The sequence below is a fragment of the Osmerus eperlanus genome, chromosome 16 (assembly GCF_963692335.1).
Source record: "Osmerus eperlanus chromosome 16, fOsmEpe2.1, whole genome shotgun sequence".
Taxonomy (NCBI): Eukaryota; Metazoa; Chordata; class Actinopteri; order Osmeriformes; family Osmeridae; genus Osmerus; species Osmerus eperlanus.
The window spans coordinates 2,220,751-2,243,804 of NC_085033.1; the positions used below are offsets into that span (position 1 = coordinate 2,220,751).

Genomic DNA, 23,054 nt, shown 5'->3' on the forward strand with positions numbered 1-23,054 from the left:
GAAATCTAAACGGATGAGTGGTGAGTTTTTAATGGAAGGGAAACAGATGACACATCTACAGAAATCCTGGTTTAAGATGGGTGTTCACTGTAAATAATGCTGCTTGACATGGAATCTTGCTGAATGGGGTGCATGTACAGTACTGTAAATTGGCAGTTGCACAAACCACAAAAAGTCTCACTTTCAGAGTGCTCAGAAAATATAGCCTGCCTCATCATGTCAGAAAATACATTCTCAGAACCTTCAGTGAATCCCAAATACATTGGGGCACAACTCTACGACTCTGGCTTCATGGATAAGCCTCCCATCCCAGCTAGCTTTGACGTTAGCGGTTGGCGTGCCTATCCACAATAAGATGTTTATCTGGCCTCTCCCCCCATCATGATACAGTGCCAGGCCAGCTGCTCCAGTAATGTAGCGCCTGCCTGTCAGTAACAGCTCATGTAGCTCCGTCTCTCTCTTTCCGCCGGTCCCTCACACGCCACCCAGGCACCCAGGGGGGAGAAGGACGGAGAAGAGTGATCCCTGAAGCACACGCTGGGGCCGTCTGTTATCGGCCCACACCGCGGTGAGGCTACCCCCATTCAGGAACTTCCAGTCCTTTTTTCCTATCGAGCGTTTCTCTTTCTCTCGTTCTCGTTCTTAGGGAGCGCGAACGCTGCTCTCTTGGCAGCATTCACGCTCCCACCTCACCCCCCCCCCCCCCCCCCCCACACACACATACTCTTTGCCTTCCCTCTGTCTAAACACGAGCGAAGAGCCAAATTCTGTACTCACGCAGAGGGTTTGCACGAGATCCCCCCCACCTAACCTCCATACCGCCGTGACCCCCCCCCCCCCCCCACCCCCCATATGTTACCTCCCACCCCTTCTTCCTTGGCGCCCTAGCTCCCTCCAGGTCGAACCCAGGAGGACCTGTTCTCGCGCCGGGCTGGATGAGACCAGATGAGCCTTGGAACTCTGCGCTGAAAGACTAATTGGCCTCCGGGACACAACTGTGAAAAGGCATCAAGGAATGTTATTGTCTCAGTCGAGAGTATTTTTATGTTTGTCACCTTTTCACCTCCACAAACACATCACTGTGTGCCCTCTTCGGCTGTCACTGAATGCATCACTGATATCTGCGTGCACTCTCCCTTTTACCCACCTCCAATCCTTACCGTCCCTGTTGACTTTCATTGTATAGATTCAGCCCCCCCCCCCAAGTGATGTTAAAGATCCTGACTAGGAAAGACCTCAGTGAAGACTTTCTATTTGGTGCTGTGGCCATTAAACCTCTTGATCTAAATCCAAATGTAAGAAAGTCCAAAACATTGCAAGCCAAAGCGATGCTTTCCATGCCACGTTTACCGCAGAGGTGGTAATGAGATTCCCCATGTTACAGCTCTGCTAGTGTTCAACTCGGCCTCCAATATTATTCTTGAAACAGTCTGTCTGCCCCATCCATCACAGCCGATGGCAGGGTTAAGACATGAGAGAACTCCTTTTTAATTGCAGTCTGACAGAGCAGTAAATTATCAGGGTTCATTCCATCGAGAGCAGAGCTGTTCCAATCGTTTAGTACTTGACCTCTTGACCCGGCACTGTGTGAGGCTTTGCTGGGATCTGTGTCTGTGAAATAAATCGATGGCAAGTCACATAGTACCGTTTAATTTGAGGTTGCTTACATTTCCAGAACTGCACATACTGATCCATGTTCTTTGACATCTAACCTGTAGATAACCTTATCTCCCTACTACTTTAATTGTCAGTTGTGATACATTTTTTGCCTCCCATCTGCTTGGCAGATCATGTACTTTTGCTCTGAGGTAAAGAGACCACAAAACCAAAATAGAAACTTCTGAAGCCAGCAACAAGTGGGAACCTGCTCTTCCACCCTGCTTGCTACTTTTCTTATCGGCGGGCACGAGATCACTTGAGCTTTGTTTACACATCTTCAAAACCCTTGACCATGTTTCACTGTAAAGCCAATTGATCTCTCGTAAACTGACTTTGCTATTACTTTAAACACTATTCCCCCTTTTTATGTTTGAGATGCTTTCTGGTCGGTGCAAGGAGAAAGGTCTTTACGTTGCAATATCCTTATGGAACATGTTTTGATATGATAGAGAACTGGTTACAAAAGCAAAGTGTGGCTTAGAAGGCGGAACCCCATTGTTAAGAAACAATGTATTTTGTAAGCCATGCTGTTAATACCAACAGCACACACGTTTGTGCAAAAACAGAAAGCTTAGTTGGGCACTGAGCACCGGTAAAGCGGTTTGAAAACAGAGCTGTCAAAACACTGTAATTATTGACTGACGAAATATGTGAAGGTGGAATGTATTGTACAATGAGGGATAAATGCACTCCTGTCACAAATAACACGAAGGAATGTCTGGAATCGTCTTGGAATCCCATGTCTATTTTGAGCCTCTGAGTTGATCCCTGTTCAGCAGAGTGCCTCCATGATCTTGATGGTCTCAGCAATGTCATCTTTAGCATGACATCCAAACACCTCCAAAGGATCAGCCCATTGCACGCAAATGCTTTTTGATGCCTTAGAGCCAAAGAGACAGGCCAGGAGCTATATGTGTAGATGTTTCTCTGTGGCAGGTAGAGTTCTAGAGGACAGGATATTTTTAGACTGTACATCTCCACAGTTTACATGACTGAAATACTTCCAACACTTCAAAGATGTCTTTCACTTCAGAAGTGACATTGGCTTCACTGGCTGTGCTGTGGTGACACTCCCTTTTTTGTTGATGTATTATTATATTATATATATATATATATTTGTTTTTACAGAAAATGCAGCTCAACATATTCTCACTCTTGATGTCCTTGGTGAGATTACCCCCAAATGGAGGGCAATAGTGATGTCCCATAGGACAGCTGGTGCTCTTGGAACAGGCTGTGGGCTCTGGCACTGCCAGTGCCAGAGCCCACTCCACAAACCACACCATCACTGTATATTTTTCTATGAATCGTTTTGGAAACTGCAAGAAAAACACAAAACTAAACCCACAGGCCAGACATCATCTGCAGCACAATAGGTAGAGCCATGGGATTCAGAACCTATTTACAGTAACATGATGTCGTTTGACCATATCCCATTAGGTTATACCTCAACAAACATATCAGTCCACCAGTGCATAACAATATAGAATCAAAGACATCAGAACAGTACATACAGTTCTGTCCATTTGTTGGAGAAGAATGAGAGAATAAGCAAACATCACTGTGTCTGGGACTTTGAAAGCCTTGCACCTGTCTGTGATGTTAACCTTGAAAAATCCACCATATCTGTAAATATAATATTTCCCTTGACAAATCTAGCCGCCCGATCCTTGCGTCTCTCTCCTTCTCACTCCTCCTGTACAGCCATTCTAAACCTCTTCACCTCCATCCATTCGTCTTCCTCTCACTCTGGTGTGTACAACAGCTCAGTGTTCTGGGAGCTGTTTGGGTCTGGGCCTCTTGGTATGACTGACAGTCATTTTCCTTTGGAAACAAACAGAGGCAGAAGGAAGGAATTAGAGGGCACATGTCTGGGACTACTCCTCTCAGGACTCGCAGCCGTGCCCAGTCGGCTTACAGTTCTGCTGCAAGTCACAAGCCGCTGTTTATTTGGCTACGGCTGTCAATGGAGAGAAGTTCGGGACGTTCACAGAGCCACTCAGAGCACTGTGTTTCAGAATTCACTCTTCTGCAAATAAAAGCACGTTATGGAATTCCATTCTGTGCCAGAGGTTTTGAGGCCAGGACAGTATGTACTTTATACATGCAATGTATATATGCATACTGTTTGTATTAGGTAAGCATGTACAGTTTAAATGCATTGACTGTGGACAGGCATGTGTAAACTGTAAGTAAGCTCTGTCATTAGGAAAAAATCTGTTCAGTGTGGGCCCACTAAATGCTGTGAGACATCTAATCATTTCGAGAATTGGATTCCGGAAATGGTGAATGTTTGAATGTGTACTTCGAGTGAGTTGTACCTGTCAGTGCCGTATGTTAACACGTATGTGTGTGTGTTTGTGTATGTGGGTGTTCATTAACCAGAGGACCTTATCTGATTTACAGCAGGGCCTGTGGCAAGGCGCTGAATGTAATCTAATGTCTTCATAAATCTCATTGCTCGAATCTTGACTTAGGTAAGAGGAATGAGGTAGAAGGAGCAGCTGTCAATCACCATAAGGTTCAAATGAAAACCTGTGTAAAACCTCATTGGGATTGAAATAGTTGAGACTATGCTTACGTGGACGAAAAACAAATGCAGTCTATGGTAAAGTCCTCATTTGAATGGCGCTCTTGGATGGTCTTCTACAAGCACAGCCTATCATCTGACCTTCTTGGATCCTTGTGTGAAATGTAATGACAGCAGACCTATGTGGGCTTTAACCTGGTCTCCCATGTTTTCCTACCTGCCAAAGCCCTTAGCTACTATTTCAGAGGCTCTAGATGTATACATGGACACACACAGGCAACAGGCACAAGTTGCTACATGTGCTTACAAGAATGCATACATGCCATTTGAGCCTCAGTCATTGTGGGACTGGATTACAGAAATCTATACTCAACAGAGAACTCTGTAAAAACAGTGACTTCACCCTGGATTGGGTGTCACAGACAGCACAAACAGATTATGGCACTCGAGTCTGCTAGACAAACACCCACTCCTTGCCCACACGTCACAGCACTCACAGCTCTCGTAAACAGAGTGCTGCAGTGCCTGGACTGCGAATGAACATGTGGCACCTTCACGCTGTCAACATATCGGACCACCGTTTATGGTTTTCGCTTGCCGATTTAGCAAAGGCAAAACGAGACAAGGCACTTTCAGACTCAGGACCCATAAAAGTACTGGCATGGTGTTCTCAAGGAGTGTAGGTGCCAAAGCAACAGAAGGATGGGCTATTATGTTTAGCATGACTGCCAGGTGAACCCAGCAATGTGTGTGGGAGGAGAATGTTTCACATACATCTGGAGTAAACATAGCAGGGATTCTGAGCAAAGGTGTGGTGCTCAATGGTAATGACATTACCGGCGTTAGCCATGGGAGAAAGCACAAAGTTGTTCAAGCACCAGCTCCACGGCCCTGTTTAGTAGCATGTCCCCTTCCGAAGGGGTTAGAGGAAGAGGCCAAGGCCTGTGGCACTTGATGAACTGCCACTTCATCATTGCTGCTGTCATACCATTAGCCTTTATCAGTCGGAGGCCCTGCACATGGATAGCTCCTACCCTGCCTGTCCCCTGTCCTGACCAGCTGGGGTGGATGGACTTATTTAGGTTCAGTGTCATGCAGGCCTGGACTGGTAATCTAGCATACCGGGCAAATGCCCGGTGGGCCGATGCATTTGGGGCCGATATGATATTTAATATATATATAAATCTTTATATAATATATATATATATACATGTATTTGTCTATTTTTTTTAATAAACTTAAAATTGGCCAACAACCGGCCCATAAAGCAGGGACAGCTGCCCATTGGTTCATTTTCCATACTGACACTGGGCTGGCCCAATCACATCTCTTAACAGGCTCCAGTGGTGTCCGACCGATTGTGGTGGGCCGATCTGAGCAAAAATGCCAGGGCCATTTTTTTCTCCCAGTCCAGCCCTGGCGTCATGGTAAACAACACAAGCTTACACTTCACAACCTGTGTTTTTCTCCTTATCGTGGGCTTCCCCAGATTAAGGGACGTAACAGACCGCCAACGACGCCACGGGGAGACAGATGCGTGTTTCTTGACTCTTAAAAAACAAACACTTTGGTTTTCTTTTTTGCTAAAAGAGACACGACCATCATTTTAATGCAAATGGACTGAAATTTGGATTCATGGCCCATCTTCAAGAATGTTTCCTGGTCCACGGCCTCTTACCAGTTCCACAGTTCACACCTCCTGAGCCATACCCAGTTTCTCTAAGTCTGTAAACTCCCAGCTGTTGATTTCAAAATGTATTGGAGATGCCTTAGAGATGAGTCATTTGTCGTCAGAGAAGCTCTATCGTGGTTTTCAATAACAGGCAGGACCAAGACTGTGCAGGTATCTACTAGCTGCCAGTTAACAATCACACAAACAACAGTCCTGGTCTCTATGCGAGCTGTCAGGTTGGCATGAACACGTTTCCAGTTGCACCAAAACAAGGAGCTTTGCTACTTTCAGACCATTTGTTTTGACTTTGTCTTTGTAGCCCTGACATCCAGAAGTTTTACCCTCTTCAAATGTTAGACACAACAGCATGAGAATAAATTGCCAATAATTCCCCTATAGATAATAACATAACTCCCCCAAAGAATAAACATTTCAAATGTTTTTCTTCGAGTCAGCACAAAGTATATAAAACACATGAATAGTACATTGTAAGATATATTCAGATGGTTCCGATTTCGATGGTTCAAAGAAATGTGTGCAAACGGAAAGAAAAACATGTTGTATGCATAATGTCGCACAAGATCAGTTATCCTAATCAGAAGCAGCTTTGAAGACTGCAGAATGAGTCATTTATATTGATCTTATTTGACATGCAGATGGTTCTTTGAGTATGACATGGAGGTACACACTTAATATCATCTGAGCTTCATGTGATGGAATGGAACCTTCACACACCAAAACAGATCCAAGTGTCATACAGGTGGTGGGGGATAATATAACATTAATAGGCTGTAATCTTAATTGTTTGAGGTTTCTACCACATATTAATCCAAGCATAATGATAAATTAAACAACAAATGCATGATTCAACTAAGATTCTGACACACACAATTTGGAATATAGCATTTAAGATTCTCCAAAAGAACAATTGTACGACCTAAAACCATGCAAAGCAAACGTACGCCACCTGGTTGTCCCAGGTAATAAAAATCTCCAGAAGGAACTCCATTCATTGGCTGATCCAATTCCACAGGTGAGGCAAAAAATACCATATTGTGAATGTACTTTTACCGGCTTGTTTAATAAATACAATGAGATTCCCAATACGAGTTAGACAACACAAAATTACCCTAAATATTGTCCTTGGTAAAATATAAAATTTTATAGGTTTCATGAACAGAAGCAGAAGCCTATCATGCTAAACGCTCGAAATTATCTGACCCCGCCCTCTTGGGTTGTTCCTGAGGTGAAATTGCTATAAAGTGGTCAACACACACCCAGAAGGTGAGACGAGATCTGTTGCTCCTAAAGGTATGACCGCGGAGATAACATTAGGTGTGTCTGGGATTTATCTGACGGTGGCGTTTTGACACTTACATACAGACGAAACCGTTGACTCTTTGACGACGTGCCTCTTTTACTTGGGCATCCGATTAAGTTGGATATACAACTGGCAGAAGTAACCGAAAACATGAAACTGGAAGTGTTTTGTGGAAGTCACTTCGACATGAAATCTCTGGAACTGTGTAGCGATGCCGAGGGCAGTGTGCGCTCTCCTCTGTCGGGCGAGGAGGAGCTGGGATCAGATGGAGATTGCGTAGCTCAAAGCCCGACACCTGCCACTCCGTGCGCTGACAGCAAGAGCAAGCCATATACACGGAGACCAAAGCCACCATACTCTTACATTGCACTAATTGCCATGGCTATACGTGACTCCACTTCTGGACGTCTGACTCTGGCGGAGATAAATGACTACCTAATGAAAAAGTTCCCTTTCTTTAGGGGCACCTACACCGGTTGGAGGAACTCGGTCAGGCACAATTTATCACTTAACGACTGTTTTCTGAAAGTGCTCCGGGACCCTTCCAGGCCGTGGGGAAAAGACAATTATTGGATGCTCAATCCTCACAGCGAGTACACATTTGCTGATGGGGTGTTCCGACGCAGACGAAAGCGCATCAATAAAAAGACAGGTCTAGAAGACGTCTCTGAACATCCCGAGGACTCACAAAATATCACAGAGTCTCCATCCGTCTCCAAAACTGCATCGAGTGTGAAATTTTCAAGCTCCTTTGCCATCGATAGTATCCTCAGCAAGCCATTCAAGAGAGTTGCGTGTTTGGATGATTCTTCCACCTTCACTGCCTTGAACTGGCCAAGTTTCACAAGTTGGATGATGCCGCATCTGACTCCACCTGTCAGTTTGCCACACTCCCAGCCGGTGTTCCATGTGGAGTCATACGCTGCGCATGTGCAACGGGTGTATGGTGGTGCTGCATATTCTGAGGGGAGACATCAAGAAAATGATTTACATCAGACATTTAGGCTACATCAGACGCAGTTTATCAGATGATTCCTTCCTTAACATTGTCGGCAACTTTACGGCCTGATGTGTTCCATCCAATGAAAATTGATCACTTGTTATCGTGATAAACTTAAGGGGTGTGGGCACCAAACATGCCAACGTATATAAACATTTGCCTTTTCTTGCAATGCCTTGATTTAGAATAACTAGATTTGTTATTTAAGACATAACTCATACAATAGGAATGATCTTGTCATGGAACTAACATCCACTGGGTGTAACGACGAGGAGCTAGCCCTGTTTCAATGCTTCAATGTTCATTGGTCATTTCCTTTTAAACGATGACATGTTGGTTTGTTCTGTATTTTAATTTCGACATCGTTTTCTCTTGTTATGTTGTTACTGAATTTTCAACCAACTGACCATTTAAATGTGCTGGTTTACAACTTTCCTTTTGGCATATCTTTAAGTGTTGAAGTCGGTGTTTGTTTAAATGTTTTTATTGTCAAAAACAAATTTGATATTTTGTACTATAATAAAGAGAACCATATAACGTTGAATTTGTGTTTTGATTAGCTACTCGTATGCATATTGTGTTTTGTCATGCTAAATGAATGTAAAAAATAGCTATATTCACTTTTGTCCCTTAAGATGACGCGCTTTTCTGACAGCTTCAAGTGCATGGAATTCTCTTTGCCGTCGTAAATTGCTTGACAAATTCCCAATTTAGCATAATTTTTTTTTGCACAAATACTGGGTTTATAAAACGACCAATTCTGTATTTGTCCTCGATACTACATAAGAGTCACATTAAATGTAACGACGGATTAGCTGAATTGAAACTTGAAGCCAACATGGCCATATTCATAGTATTCAAGTAGCCTAGAAGAATCAGTGACACAGGCTAAGTGATGACATTAACCCTAAACAGGCATCAGAATGAACAAATCAAGGAAAATAATTGTCACGAGAGCTGGACTATAGACCTACCACTGCAACATTATTTCGCGGTCTGAATGACATAATTCAGTGATATCCAAAGGCATCCAGAGAAAGCCTAATCTTCATATTACTTTAATAACTCATCATAATTATTATAATAAAAAGTCAAATCAAGCGCCACTGATATTGACAAATAAAACAATACATAACAATAACAATAATGTAATGGTAACGTTGTAATTATGTAATATCATGAGTGTGTATTAGTCAGTGTAAATAGTTGGCTGTTTGAGGGCGAAATACAGCATAGTTTTATTTATTTTCTGTGTCTCTGACGCTCGCTGTGAGCGGATACAGCCATTCAGTATTTATATTTTCTGTCTGCTGCTACAAATAGCCGTCGCCTCTGGAGTCAGACATGAGCAGGGGAGACTAAATGGAAATTGGCAGACCTCAACATTAGAAGTTTAGAAACAGCACGTTTTACCACGATATTATTAGGCTACATTAACGATCTGCTCAACATTTTCAAAGCCTTCTTACTCTATTCTTTGTGACTAAAAACACAATTTCCTTTTGCAACAACTGTGCATCCTGGACACAGCGGGGTTAATAGTTTTGATGTTGCCGGAAATTCTGAAGAGATTATGTTCTTTACCTTTGTTGTTATATTGAAAAAGGATTTTATCTTCACATCCTTGTTTGTTTAACGGAATTACCTCATGGTTTTACAATCGTTGCTTCAAATACATTGCCTCAAAATGACTTTAATACAGTACAATATGCCTGTAGTGCATATGTTTTCTTTTGCAGGCTAGGCCTATACATATGTTTAAGCTTCAGTGATTTACTGAATAGATAGGCCTTGAAAGTGTTGGGACTCATGAGAATTTCGAGATAAGGTATGTATGACACTTCATAAACACCAACGATGGGCCTACACGTAACAGTCTCGAAAAGGAGTTGCTATTGATGAGGCTTCCAGTTTAAAGCTGCATGCCATTACATTACACTTAACAACAATTACATGTTTTGAAATGGAAAGCCTGAAATGAAATTATTTAAGGCTGTCTTTCTGTCAACTAGGCCTACAATGCTTTTAGTTTAAATGATAAATGTTTATCCTCGGGCCTTTTGTCCCATGACCAACATTATTGAAGCAGGCCAAACTGCATCCAAACGAATAGGCCTATACCACAAACAAAAAAAATGGACCTGCAACACAACAACAATCATCATGATTATAATTTCACTACAATAAATATGGAAAACGGAGACCTAATTTCTAGGACCTAATATAGATCCTCACTGTAATTAATTCAGCTCTCCTGGGATACGATCCAGACTCAATGCGGTAAACTGACACTCGCGCTGTGTGTGGTATGCTGGCAACGGCAGATGGAAAAAGCATGCTTCCAATGTCATAGTCCTTCCCCGAACAGTCTCCTACAGATCTACGGACTTCTGTTTGAACTGCAAATTAGGCAACGTTGCCTTTACCTCGCCAAAGCGACAGGAATTCTAGAAGGCGGCCTAGAGGTTACAATTTTCTCGTCACGTAAAACGATATTAAAGACCAAATTATAAGCTAGGACATATTCTCTTACAATATAGCCTTTAAAAATGTTTTTAAGGAAACAAGCTGTATGATTTGTAGAAACACACATACTGACTGAAACGACCCACATTTTAAACTCATTAATCAATGTAAAGCATCCAAGTGCACGTGTGCCGTGTTTTGAGGGTTCATTTAGCCATTTCCTTCAACATTTGGTGTGTTGACATGAGTGTCTAAGTGCGTTGGCTTGATAAATGGCGACATGGCGTGTTTTAGAACTGTGAGTGGTGGGAGGAGATTTCTGTTATTTCTCTGAGCAATGCTCTGCCTCCAGAATGATGTCTGGATAGGGGCTGCTAGGGCCAGCAACGGGAGGGGGTGGGTCTCAAGTTCCTGGCGATTTCTTGGAGGGATTTAGGGGGCAGAGAGAGATTTAGGAATTGATAGGTGGTCGCGTTTTGTTTGGCCGACGGGATATGCGCTAGAAAGTCGAGGAGCTTTATGTTTCCCTTCTTAAAGGATTATTAACAGCGATGGCCATAGAGAGATGTAGGAGGAGCAGCGGCCGCCACGATACACAGCTGGTTGTATTGATTGTAACAGCAATAAACGCGCAGTGAATCGCGAAGGAGCACTGACCTCTCCAATTAACGCATTTGAAAACATATTTTCATATCGTTTCAAGGGGTTATGCTGAATAACTGAACCAAGATTGAATAACAAAGGCAACGGTCACTTTGGCTATCAGTTGTGTCCTTACGTTAACCAGGGGGCAAACATGACGACGGAGAGCTCTGAACATCTGGATACTCTGACATCAAGTCCAGCGACTGGTGTGATGCATGCTGCTTTGGTCAGCTCACAGCCACTGATGGAAAACACGGCAAATGCGTCCACCAAAGGAAAAAAGGGAAACTCGGGCTTGAGGCGACCCGAGAAGCCGCCTTATTCATACATCGCTCTAATTGTGATGGCAATTCAAAGTTCTCCGACCAAGAGGCTAACTCTGAGTGAAATTTATCAGTTCCTTCAGGCCCGTTTTCCGTTCTTCAGAGGATCCTACCAGGGATGGAAAAACTCTGTCCGCCACAACTTGTCTCTAAATGAGTGTTTTATTAAATTGCCAAAGGGCCTTGGTAGACCAGGAAAGGGTCATTACTGGACCATTGACCCGGGTAGTGAGTTTATGTTCGAGGAAGGCTCTTTTCGACGCAGACCCCGAGGATTTCGCAGGAAGTGCCAGGCTCTAAAACCTATGTATCGGATGATGAATGGCATAGGATTTGGTGCCTCAATACTTCCCCAGAATTTTGATTTCCAATCGCCCTCCGCCTCTTTGGCGTGTCATGCCAACACCTACAATTTGGATTTGATGGCCAGTACAGTGCCAGGGAGTTTTGAAGGGCTAAATGGAGGGCATCATGTCTCACACATGTCACCTGGCCCAGGCTCGTCCTATATGGCAGGTTGTCAGGTGCAACCTAACGACTACTGCCCCGATAGCGGCAGTAGCCCTTTGCACTCCTCTTCGTCGATGGTGGGGACCTTGGACTGTCAGTCTCCTTACGCGAGTGCCCCATCACACTGGACATCCCCAGGTGTATCTTCATACATCAAGCAACAATCTCTGGCCTCGAACAGTCCCACACCCTCAGCGTTGCACTCGAGCATGACCCCATATTCCTTGGAACAGAGCTATCTCCATCACAATGGAAGAGATTCAGCGGATATGTCTGGTAAGCTATATTAGACATTATGTTGAAAATGTTTAAAAGCATGATGTCAAATGAACGTATCAGAGAAAATGCACACAGCATTTTTAGAAGGCCCAATTACATTTAACTGTGATTCAAAAGTAAAAAAAAAAAAAAAACGAGTTATAGGTTTAAATTAAAGTTAAGTTAAAATTTAAGTTAAATTATATTATTCAACATAAATAATATAAATATAGGCAACATTTTCTGGATTTAAAATTAATATGGAGAAAGCCAATTAACACCAACGCCTCACACATGGGCAATATTTAGAAAAAGACTCAAATAGTTTCACTATCTAGTGGTCAATGTGATCTGGGTCGTTCATAACCCACTTCAATATAACAACTGTCATGTAAACATACAAGTAGGCCTATTTATTGTATTATGTACAATATTTATTTTCCATGAAAGTAGTAGTAATACAATTTAAACATGCTGCGTTGAGATTGTGTTTGGGCCTTCTTTGATTCTCAGTCTTGCAGGATGACAGTGTTGTCCATGTGGCCATCAATTCATAAGGCCTACATGGTATCTTACACAATCCAAACAATTTGCATCAAGCCTATTCTGGACATTTCAATGTAAAGGCATTTAGCCTATTGTACAAAAGTAATTGAGTAATTCAGACCTTCTGTAATATAGAATATAGATGCACAATTTGCATCAGAAATTATGTTCTTTGTTAGACAGATCCACAAATATTTGTATTCTGTTTGTTTTTCTATAGCATTGTGATGTGCAAGAAACATATTATTTCTCTCAAACAAGTCATTTAGTTATCTAAATTAATACGTCTTGGAAGAAAACAAAGGTATGGAATGGGATATTCCACCTTGAGATGGCTATGTAAATATTCAACCAATATATATTTTCCAAACGTATGTGATACATTAATACTGTAACTTACTGACTGCTCATTTTATTTTCAATTTTTTGTCTCATTCGTTTTGTAGTGGGACTGTCTCGGTACTCAAGTCACTCATCACCTGTGTGTGACAGGAAAGATTTTGTTTTGAACTTAAATGGGATCTCCTCGCTTCACCCGAGCACGAGTGGATCCTACTACCACCAGCTGCAGCACCATCACCAGAGCGTTTACCAAGACGTCAAGCCATGTGTCATTTGACATCAAACCATCTTGGAGCATTTAATCTACAAATGCGATGAAAAAAAAAACTTTTCTACAATGATCCAACTTTTACACCCTGCCAAACTATCAACCTGAAATTGATTTTTTTTATTACCAGTTTGGAATTTTGAATGACCTTTTTCACCCTTTGAAGAGCTCCTGGCTGAATATGAGAATACTATAGTCTCAAGTCAATCTATTTTTAAATACCTTGCTTATTACACCATGTTAGTGTTTGTCCAAGTTATCAACATAGACAATCTGCAATATTCAATCACGTTTACCAACAGAAGCACAGTCTCTCTGCCTTATTCCTATAACTATGCACTTATTCTTGTCCCCAAGAGTTTTCTGTTGCTGTAGCCAACAGTGAGTCAATAAAGAGTTTTATTTTAAACAGTTTGGACAATGTCAGTTTATTAGAAATGCATGTTTCCTGACCAGAATACAATTATTATTATTATTGTTATTAGCCTATGGCAACTGTTGAACAGTTTTGGAGTTGAAATAACTGGTTAAAGTTGACACTGTATTTAGGTAATTTATGAGCAACAATAAAGCTTACAATTTATTTCATTCATATTAAAATATATCATCCATCTGTTCCTGATAGCAATTATTGAACATATATCCATGGTGAATAATTCAAATCTAGACTGATTACGGTTTGTGTAAAGCTTTTTGACAGATTCCTGACATTACATTGAACTATTTTAGCTATTATCCAAAGCAACATACAAATTGTGCACATAAAAGTACAGCAGAAGATCCAGAACCAGGAGCGTTCTGCATGTACCAGCCACAGTGCAAAGTAACCATATCTCAGCTACCAGGAACTGTAAAAAAAAACCTACAAAACACGAACTACAATGACATCTTAATTACACAAGTTAACTGAACATTGCTGCAAAACCAATGTCATTGCAACATGAAGAAAATATATATGCAAATGTATTGAAGGAAGTAAGGTAATCAATGACATTATTATCAAAGGTTTAGGAGTGTAGGCGACAAGGCTTCAAAGTGATGGTATAATCCAAAAGTGTAACCAGGTCGCCACCTAGTGGCACTTTCATTCTTGTGCACCTACATTCCCAGGCATTTCTTGTCCATGACTGATCATGGTGATCTTAGGGTTCTTGAAGTGAAGGCAACCAGCTTCAATACATAATGGATTACTTGTACACGCTGAAGAATCTGTATTGTTATCTGTAATTGCATAAAAAATCAAAACATTTGCGAACACTCAGAGGACCAGTTTACAAGGTATTTTACCTCTATCCACAAAATATAGAAATGGTTCACAGTTTACACAAATGTTTGGATTTTTAAATCATAAAGTGCATGTATCTGTGTAGTGGATTTGGACAGGAATCAAAAGACTATTAATCCTCTGTAATAAAATATTGTACCGTGTTTGTAAATCAAAGTTTTTAAAAGTAATAATAATGTAAGGACATGCAGCTAATGAGAGGAAACCACAGAGTGCATTTGTAATTGAGCATTCATCATCACCAGCAGATGACAGAATGCAAAGAAAACCACAAGAAAAATGAAATGTTGAAAAGACGTCTTTTATCATCTGAAGCCAGTTTCAAAACCTAAACATCATACTTTTTGGCCAAAAGTGTCGACAGATGTTTATAGTAAGCTGCGTGAGAATGAATGATTCTCAAGAGATCTGTTGCTAAGTCTGCACTGGCCAATTCATAGCAATCTGACCACTGTAGATGCACATATTGTTATCTAATCAAAGTCATTCAAGTCATTAACACTACACGTTAAAACTCCGAGTAGGAATGTCTGGTTGAGATTGATGCAAAAATAACATACTTTTTGTAGTTTCACATTCAAGTAAAAGACTGAGCTCTATACATCTAAATATAAAACCAATGTATTACTTATGCAATATGCAAAATAGTACTGAATAGTAGAGACTTGACGAGAGATTGTCATGTCGTAGAGACATCATGATTAAACGTAAACAAATGCTACATAAATCACAGACCCTGTCTATGTAGTAAAATATAGGATAAGATAAAGATGTATGCTGAAAACTATTGACTACATCTGCAGCAGTACTGATGTATGTTAATCATATACTGATGGTAGATAATCAACAACTTCACTACATGACCATGGTCTAATTGTGAGTAGAAGGTGTAACAGTCATGGACCATGTCAAATACTGTCCGAACCCATGTGGAAGCTGTATCAGACACTTGTTAGACATTGACCATATTGTGACTTTAAGCTGTGACAGTTTGGATTACATCAGGTGTGTGGATGTTATTCTATGTCAGACACTGCCCTCGGTTCTATGATTCATTTCAGGAATAGATCCTTTGCAGAGTCTGACTCACTATTGACCGCATGCAATGTAAAACGACCGTTCACAGATTTAAAAAACTTATCCCATCAAATTGATTCCCTTGGTTGTTCTATTTGCACCAAGAAGGCAAATGGTTAAGCAAACCATGATGTGTATGGTGGCCATTTCAGCTTTCCCAATTAATCTGTGATTCTTGTACTCTACATAGAGAGTAGGCTACTAATGATGCCTAGGAGGAACTTTAAAGCCTCACCTGTCAGAATTTGACGATTTTGTGTACACATGGTGTGAGAGACAAATTATGAGTATGACTGGAGCAGAGATCATATTTGCTGCTGCTGTTGAACATGATACTCCACACACATCTGCCATGTAAACAGTTACAGTTTAGTGACTGTCCATACGTACATTCAAAGACAACAAAAATATATCCACACACTGGGTTGGGTTTCTTGATGTTTGCAAGGCAGACTCTTGATTGAAAAGGTCTTCCTCATTATAGTTGATGAAAACTCTTGCAGTGGAAACATTGAAACCATCAGGTCATAAACCATAAATCATTCATCAAGGTTCATTAGTGAAATGAAAACGAAATTGTGCGCTGGCATAATTACAAGGTTGATGGATTGGGAGTTGAATGTCTGGGCCTCTTCAATGCTTCAGTCACATTGAGGAAGCCTTCTTCAAACACCGGCCCATAGAAAGATCATTCATCTTTGTCGGATGCACATTTTGTATGCTTATATTGAAAGACTTGTAGTGGTACAGTTGTTAATCAAATCAAATTTATTTGTATAGCCCTTTTTACACGCAAGCATGTCACAGAGGGCTTCACATATGCCCATAGAACTGCCCCTCAACCAACCTAAACCCTCAAGGAAGACAAGGAAAAACTCCCAAAAAACTCTCAACAGGAGAAAAAAAAAAAAATGGAAGAAACCTTGGGAGGAGCAATTCAGAGAGGGATCCCCTCCTCCAGAGACGGTTGGTGGGAGAGAGGAGCAGAACACAGGCTAAACATAGTCTTACAGTGTCGATGGGTTTTTAAAACACCAAAATCCATTATTCAACTTTATAGATGTAGGACAGGACCGGGAGACTCGCGACCAGGTCCAGCGTTGGCTGACCGACGACCAGGCAGGTGCTGACAACTCAAACCCCCCACACCACAAGGGATGTGTGTGTGTGGGGGGGGGGGGGGACAGAGAGAGGAGAGCAGGGATAATTGTTAGAAAACTATTGTCCATTTTCCCTTCACGGCTAGCTCATGGTGAGGCCTACTGTTACCTGGCTTCGCCTCCATTTTGAAACAGTACTGTTGGCAGGAATGACAGGAACACCGCGAGACAAAAGTCGGAGTAGGTTGTTTGTATAATCAAAAATTCAACTGTAGCATTGATTTAATTCCATCCCCATTGTAAGTTACACTATACATTCATATATATATATCAGAGATACACATTCTTCACAGTTCTATGTTGTAGTACTGGTATTGAACACATGGAGGAAGCATTGTCCTTCCAATAAGACAGTGTTCCCAAGCACACTAATGCAGATCCACACAAAAACAGAAATCACACCAATCATGGACTGAATGGGTCGATTTTTCATATGTAAAGTGAATATAAAAAATGAATATTTATTATTATTATAATGATTATTATTATTTCAAGTGGCCACATGACAATGCATAACTCCAAATAACGAGGAGACAGAACAGCCCAGCCCAGCGCTTCACATGACTCACAAGAGGGAGCCAAGAACTCACACAAATGACCCGACTGTAGGTTCATCTCCAGTGGCAGTACAAGCGCTCTCATGAGAAATTTACTAACCCAATGTGTACGCTCTCTCTCTCTCTCTCTCTCTCTCTCTCTCTCTCTCTCTCTCTCTCTCTCTCTCTCTCTCTCTCTCTCTCTCTCTCTCTCTCTCTCTCTCTCTCTTCTCTCTCTCTCTCGCTTTCTCGCTCTCTTATTCTCTCCTTCCTCTTGCATTGTTTTCATCGCATTGGCATTACCCTGTTTACTGTGTTATGCATTCGAATGTTTTACTCTTTTAACTAGTAATTTACTCAATTATCCCTGATTAACGTTTCAATACTTTATTTCATTTTATTCCACAAATAGGTGCTTTTCAGCGTTGACAATAAGTAGATTTATTTAAGGACAATGGATTAGGGTTAGGGTTAATAGTAAGAGTATTCTCATTTAGGCTACTTGTCCTACTTTTTTGGACACTATTTAAAGATGGATCAAACAAACCCAGTGTACAAAACACGATAGTCTGTGGGCTCTGTTAATCCAAATAATTAGGCTAATGCTGTAAAAAAAAACAATCGCGATACCTACTTTTTGTCTCACTTAAGACTCCAAATAAACAGATAATGGCTTATTGACCAAACGTTTTACTGTTAAGATATAGTCCATGATGTAGGTTTACAGACTACACAATTAGGCTATAGATATCAAAGTAAGCATTTTGGCCTTGAATTAATTGGAATTGACACCCATTGTTCGAATACGGTTTCTGACATGCATTGAACACAGTATGATTACACCAATTTTCTCATCAATGATTATAGTCACGTACTGTATATAAATATTATATAATAACATGTCTTAGGCTATTATTGATTGTAAGAATGCCTTATTATTCATCGTACGTGAATAGGCCCGAGGTTGTTGCTTTACAATCAAATTGTACCTAAAACTACTGATAGTAATAAAGTTTAATTGATAAATAGAGAACTGGGTGGGCAGAGGATGGGGTTAAGTATAAGGCACGTTGTGAATTGTATAAACATCCCGGGGCAGTGGAAAAAGTTCATGCCCTGGTCCATGTAAGGAAAACCCGGCGGAGCACCGGGCCAGTACGGCCATTTAATCAACACGACCTGTAAAGGATTATAACGATAATGTGAACTTCGCCTAGCAAAGACTATTAACATTGCCATTAATGTGTCTGTTTTCTACCTTTATATATGATTATACCTTTGCAAAATACAATAAACTCGACTCTTTTTATCTCGAAATAATTACCGTACAGTTTTGATGCATTGCACAAAATACACAAAAATGAAAGCATGCATATGTAGGACATTAGATAGCTATAGGCCATATAGGCCTAATACCTTTTATTGTTTAATCAGAAACGGATTATCTGCATAAATAGAAATATATACAAATAATAACTTTGTAATAAAAAAAAATACTGGATTGTAATTTAGAATTGGCCTAGGCTAATGAATGTGAAATGAATGTGAAAATGGCCTATATATAAATATATGATGAAACAATATTATGTTTATTATGTGCTTAGTTAACAAACATAAATATTGTTGACACGCTGTAAAGGGTTCAATAAGTAGCCTACATCTTTTCCCAAACGTGTCATGTACTTATCATGTAATAATCGAGATGTTCGTTAAGAAGCAAAGAGCAGCAATAGCTAGGTTACAGCTTTTCATTCACACAAAGGTTTAGCTAGTTGAGTAGCCCACACAGTGTGAAGTAGATATTTTCAGAGAAAGGTTACCATGCACTTTATAACTATATTCCATGTTGATCAGTATGGTATTACGCGAAAAGATTGTCCTGTAGCGTATGGTAGTTTGTTTGGTGGAAAATAATGTTATGGTGAATATACCTAATTGAGCCTGGGCCATGGCGCATTGAAACCTTCTGAATCAGGTTGACACATGCTGGGGGACTCACTCCATTTGGTACTACGGCTTTTAATCTGCTTTTTAAAATAGGGCAAACTTTCACACCTTTACCCTTTCTCTCCCTAACTAGACTAATTCCGCAGTAATGAGATCGCTAGTAGCCTACAACCTACTGCACGGGGTGAGTAGCTCTCCACTGCCCTTTGATCCGTCCTTGGTGTTGATTGAGCTTTTTAACTAACAGCCAGCGTTAATAAAGCTTTACATCAAGACGCTAAACTGCAGGAAGCAAACTGGAAGGAGTATTACCCCCCATCCCGGTTTATTGCTTATTTAAACTCAGATGTGGAGGACGGATCATGGTGATGGACGAGTGACTTTTTCCTTTTGTTTTTCTCGCTCGTTTTAATGCATGATTGACCATATGCCATTTAGAAGCTTTGTAGTCGACTTTACCATTTTTTTTAAATAATGCAGATCACTCTGGAATTAAAAAATATATACAACGGGTGCCTTCAAAATGAAGACCATTAAATATATTGCCGTACCTATAATATGACAGTCGTTTCACATATTCAGTGATATTTTGCATATCAATTAACTCAGATTTTGATAAATTATTTTGCCACAACATAGGCCTTGATCTGATTGTATAAGTGAGCAACATAGCGCTCTCAACTAAAGTCGTATGTCTTGACTGGAGTGGGCTGGCAGTTACCGACACCTCCTCTCCTTTTTCTGAAGCCTTGTGTGTGGCCAAGAGCGAGCTCCAGTGCAGCTCAGTCTGTGCGACCTGGCCTCCAATTGGACGGCTTCTCTATGGGAGGAGCTACAGGAAGCAAAAAGGAGGAAAGAATTTAACTGCGCAAAAGTCCTCTGTAGTGACGGATGCCCAAAGTTCAGAAGTTTGTAAATGTGCGCTTTAGCACAGAGAGATGGAAACGGCTTAAACGCGATTACGTCTTTGCACTACGTCTTCCTTTTATGAACAATTTTCTAGTCACAGGACAGCAATTTTGGTCTGAACGCCTTACCCTACAGAAGGAACGTGGAGCTCTTTGGCTGCATATTTTGGGAAATTCGGGAGCAGTGGAGAAAAGCGGGGAGAAAACATGCAAGCGCGCTATTCTGTCTCTAGTCCGAACTCACTGGGCGTCGTGCCTTACATTAGTAGCGACCAGAGCTACTACCGGGCCGCCGCCGGTGGAGGATACACCAGTATGCCAGCCCCAATGAGTATGTACTCTCACGCGGCCCACGACCAATACCCTGCCAGCATGGCACGCGCCTATGGACCGTATACTCCTCAACCTCAGCCGAAGGATATGGTAAAACCACCTTACAGTTACATTGCACTCATAACCATGGCTATCCAGAACTCACCTGACAAGAAGGTGACCCTAAATGGGATTTATCAGTTCATCATGGAGAGATTTCCATTCTATCGAGACAACAAGCAGGGCTGGCAAAATAGCATCAGACATAACCTCTCTCTGAACGAGTGTTTTGTCAAAGTGCCTCGTGATGATAAAAAGCCTGGTAAGGGTAGCTATTGGACCCTGGACCCCGACTCTTATAACATGTTCGAAAACGGGAGCTTCTTGAGGAGGAGACGACGATTCAAAAAGAAGGATGCAATGAAAGACAAGGAGGATCGGCAGTTAAAGGAGACGCCGTCCAGGCAACAGGGCCGAGACCAGGAGCAGCCAGTGCAGGGCTCCCAACCTGTGAGAATCCAGGATATTAAGACCGAGAACGGCAACACGACACCCCCACAGGCCGCTTCGCCCTCTCTGAGCACCGTGCCCAAAATAGAGAGCCCGGACAGCAGCAGTAGCATGTCCAGTGGTAGTCCTCACAGTATACCGTCCAACAGGTCCATTGGCATGGAGAACTCTGAGCACCACCACCATGGCCAGGCCCCGACACAGGGCTTCAGCGTGGACAACATCATGACTTCCCTCCGGGGGTCTCCACAAGGAGCCACTGAGCTCGCTCCTACCCTAATCGCCTCCTCCAGGACAGGTATAACACCGTCTTTGTCCCTGAACTATTCACCGAACCAGACGTCAGTCTACAGCTCACCCTGTAACCAAAACTCAATATCCACTACCTCGAATGCGACCTACCATTGCAATATGCAAGCTATGAGTTTATACGCAGGGGATAGATCTAGCCATCTGGCCCCGAGTACCACCGTGGACGAAACATTGCCTGATTACTCTATCACCACCACCTCCTCCTCACTGACCCACGGTAATCCTAACTCTGGGCAAGAGAGCCATCACCCCCACCAAGGGCGGCTTCCTTCATGGTACCTGAACCAGGCCGGGGACCTGGGACATCTTGGCGCAACTTATCCAGCACAGCAGCAGAACTTCCACTCCATGAGAGAGATGTTCGAATCTCAAAGAATTGGCTTGAATAATTCTCCAGTGAACGGAAATAACAGCTGTCAAATGTCCTTCCCTCCGAGCCAATCCATCTACCGCACTTCGGGAGCTTTCGTTTATGACTGCAGCAAGTTCTGACCAAAGTATGTTTTTCTTGTGTTTTACATTTTCAATCAATCCCGTGAGACGCTTACCCTCCTGACCCCAAGATGGACTAAAACGAATCAGAACGCAAACAAAAGACAGAAAAAAGACTTAACTTGGTTTGTAAAGAACAGTGTTACTGCAAATAACACGTAAGTCTCACCTCGCTTTTGTGACTTTATATGTTAAAATGTGTTAAGGATATGTCAGTTTTTCATGGACATAGTATGAAGTGTAAATTGCATATAGTAATTTATTTCTAAACTGTAGCCGGATATTATGGACCAAACACCAAAAAAGTGTTTCTAAATTGAATTGCCTTAATTGACCGAAAAATGTTCCATTATAAAGAAAAAACGGAACTTGTATATCTCCGTACTCTTTCAAAGTTTCTCCTTTTGTTGAAAAGTATTCTGAAGGAATTGAATTGTTTGTTTAATAAATTGTCATTTAATGTGAGTTATAGCTACGCCTGATTTCTTATAGAGCAAGCTTATAGGCTTTCCTAAAAATACATTTGGAGCCTAACTTTCTTTAAGTCAGCTCGCTGGCAGTGGCCATACACTTTCTAAAATAAAAGGTCAAACAGTGTTCTCAAAAATAGCAGGTACATGTATTATATTTACACCTTTCTTAATCCTGGAAATAGGCATGTAGTCTGTATTATGTGACACCTAGTGTGGTATTAGGCTTCCCGTTGAGTGGCATTATGGTCTGAAAAGGTATAGTTATATCCGCAAAGCAAGGCTTTAAAGTACAATGCTGTGTCATTAGTTATAAATACAAATACAATCTTTTCACAAATCCATGTCAATATAGGTGTATATCTTAACACAATATCGGAAATTCTTTAAAACTCCTTCAGGCAGTAAACAAGATAAGCACTGCGACGACGTGTGGTCATTATCTTAATTTGTTGTGAGCGTGACCAATGTGAGGTCAAGACCATGTCCAGAAGATATTGATCGC

General features: G+C 41.5%; 3 protein-coding genes across 3 annotated transcripts; all 3 read left to right on the forward strand.

Annotated features, from left to right (window-relative positions):
* The first annotated feature begins 7,133 nt into the window (after nt 1–7,133).
* On the forward strand, nt 7,134–8,726 carry foxq1a (forkhead box Q1a). The gene has a single exon (XM_062482030.1). The coding sequence runs from the start codon at nt 7,333–7,335 to the stop codon at nt 8,212–8,214; it is 882 nt and encodes a 293-aa protein (XP_062338014.1). The 5' UTR covers nt 7,134–7,332; the 3' UTR covers nt 8,215–8,726.
* A 2,350-nt stretch (nt 8,727–11,076) lies between these two features.
* On the forward strand, nt 11,077–13,952 carry foxf2a (forkhead box F2a). The gene is made up of 2 exons (XM_062482196.1): nt 11,077–12,402; nt 13,377–13,952. Exons 1-2 carry the CDS (start codon nt 11,445–11,447, stop codon nt 13,547–13,549), a joined length of 1,131 nt encoding a protein of 376 aa, XP_062338180.1. The 5' UTR covers nt 11,077–11,444; the 3' UTR covers nt 13,550–13,952.
* Nucleotides 13,953–20,399: 6,447 nt separating this feature from the next.
* foxc1a (forkhead box C1a) lies at nt 20,400–22,544 on the forward strand. Its single transcript, XM_062481830.1, has one exon. The coding sequence runs from the start codon at nt 20,661–20,663 to the stop codon at nt 22,077–22,079; it is 1,419 nt and encodes a 472-aa protein (XP_062337814.1). The 5' UTR covers nt 20,400–20,660; the 3' UTR covers nt 22,080–22,544.
* Nucleotides 22,545–23,054: the final 510 nt, after the last annotated feature.

Bases quoted from the DNA above. Each gene is read 5' to 3' on its own strand.
- foxq1a (XM_062482030.1), top strand. From the start codon at position 7,333: ATGAAACTGGAAGTGTTTTGTGGAAGTCACTTCGACATGAAATCTCTG.
- foxf2a (XM_062482196.1), top strand. From the start codon at position 11,445: ATGACGACGGAGAGCTCTGAACATCTGGATACTCTGACATCAAGTCCA. The intron at 12,403-13,376 runs GTAAGCTATATT...TTCGTTTTGTAG, and splicing joins AGATTCAGCGGATATGTCTG to TGGGACTGTCTCGGTACTCA.
- foxc1a (XM_062481830.1), top strand. From the start codon at position 20,661: ATGCAAGCGCGCTATTCTGTCTCTAGTCCGAACTCACTGGGCGTCGTG.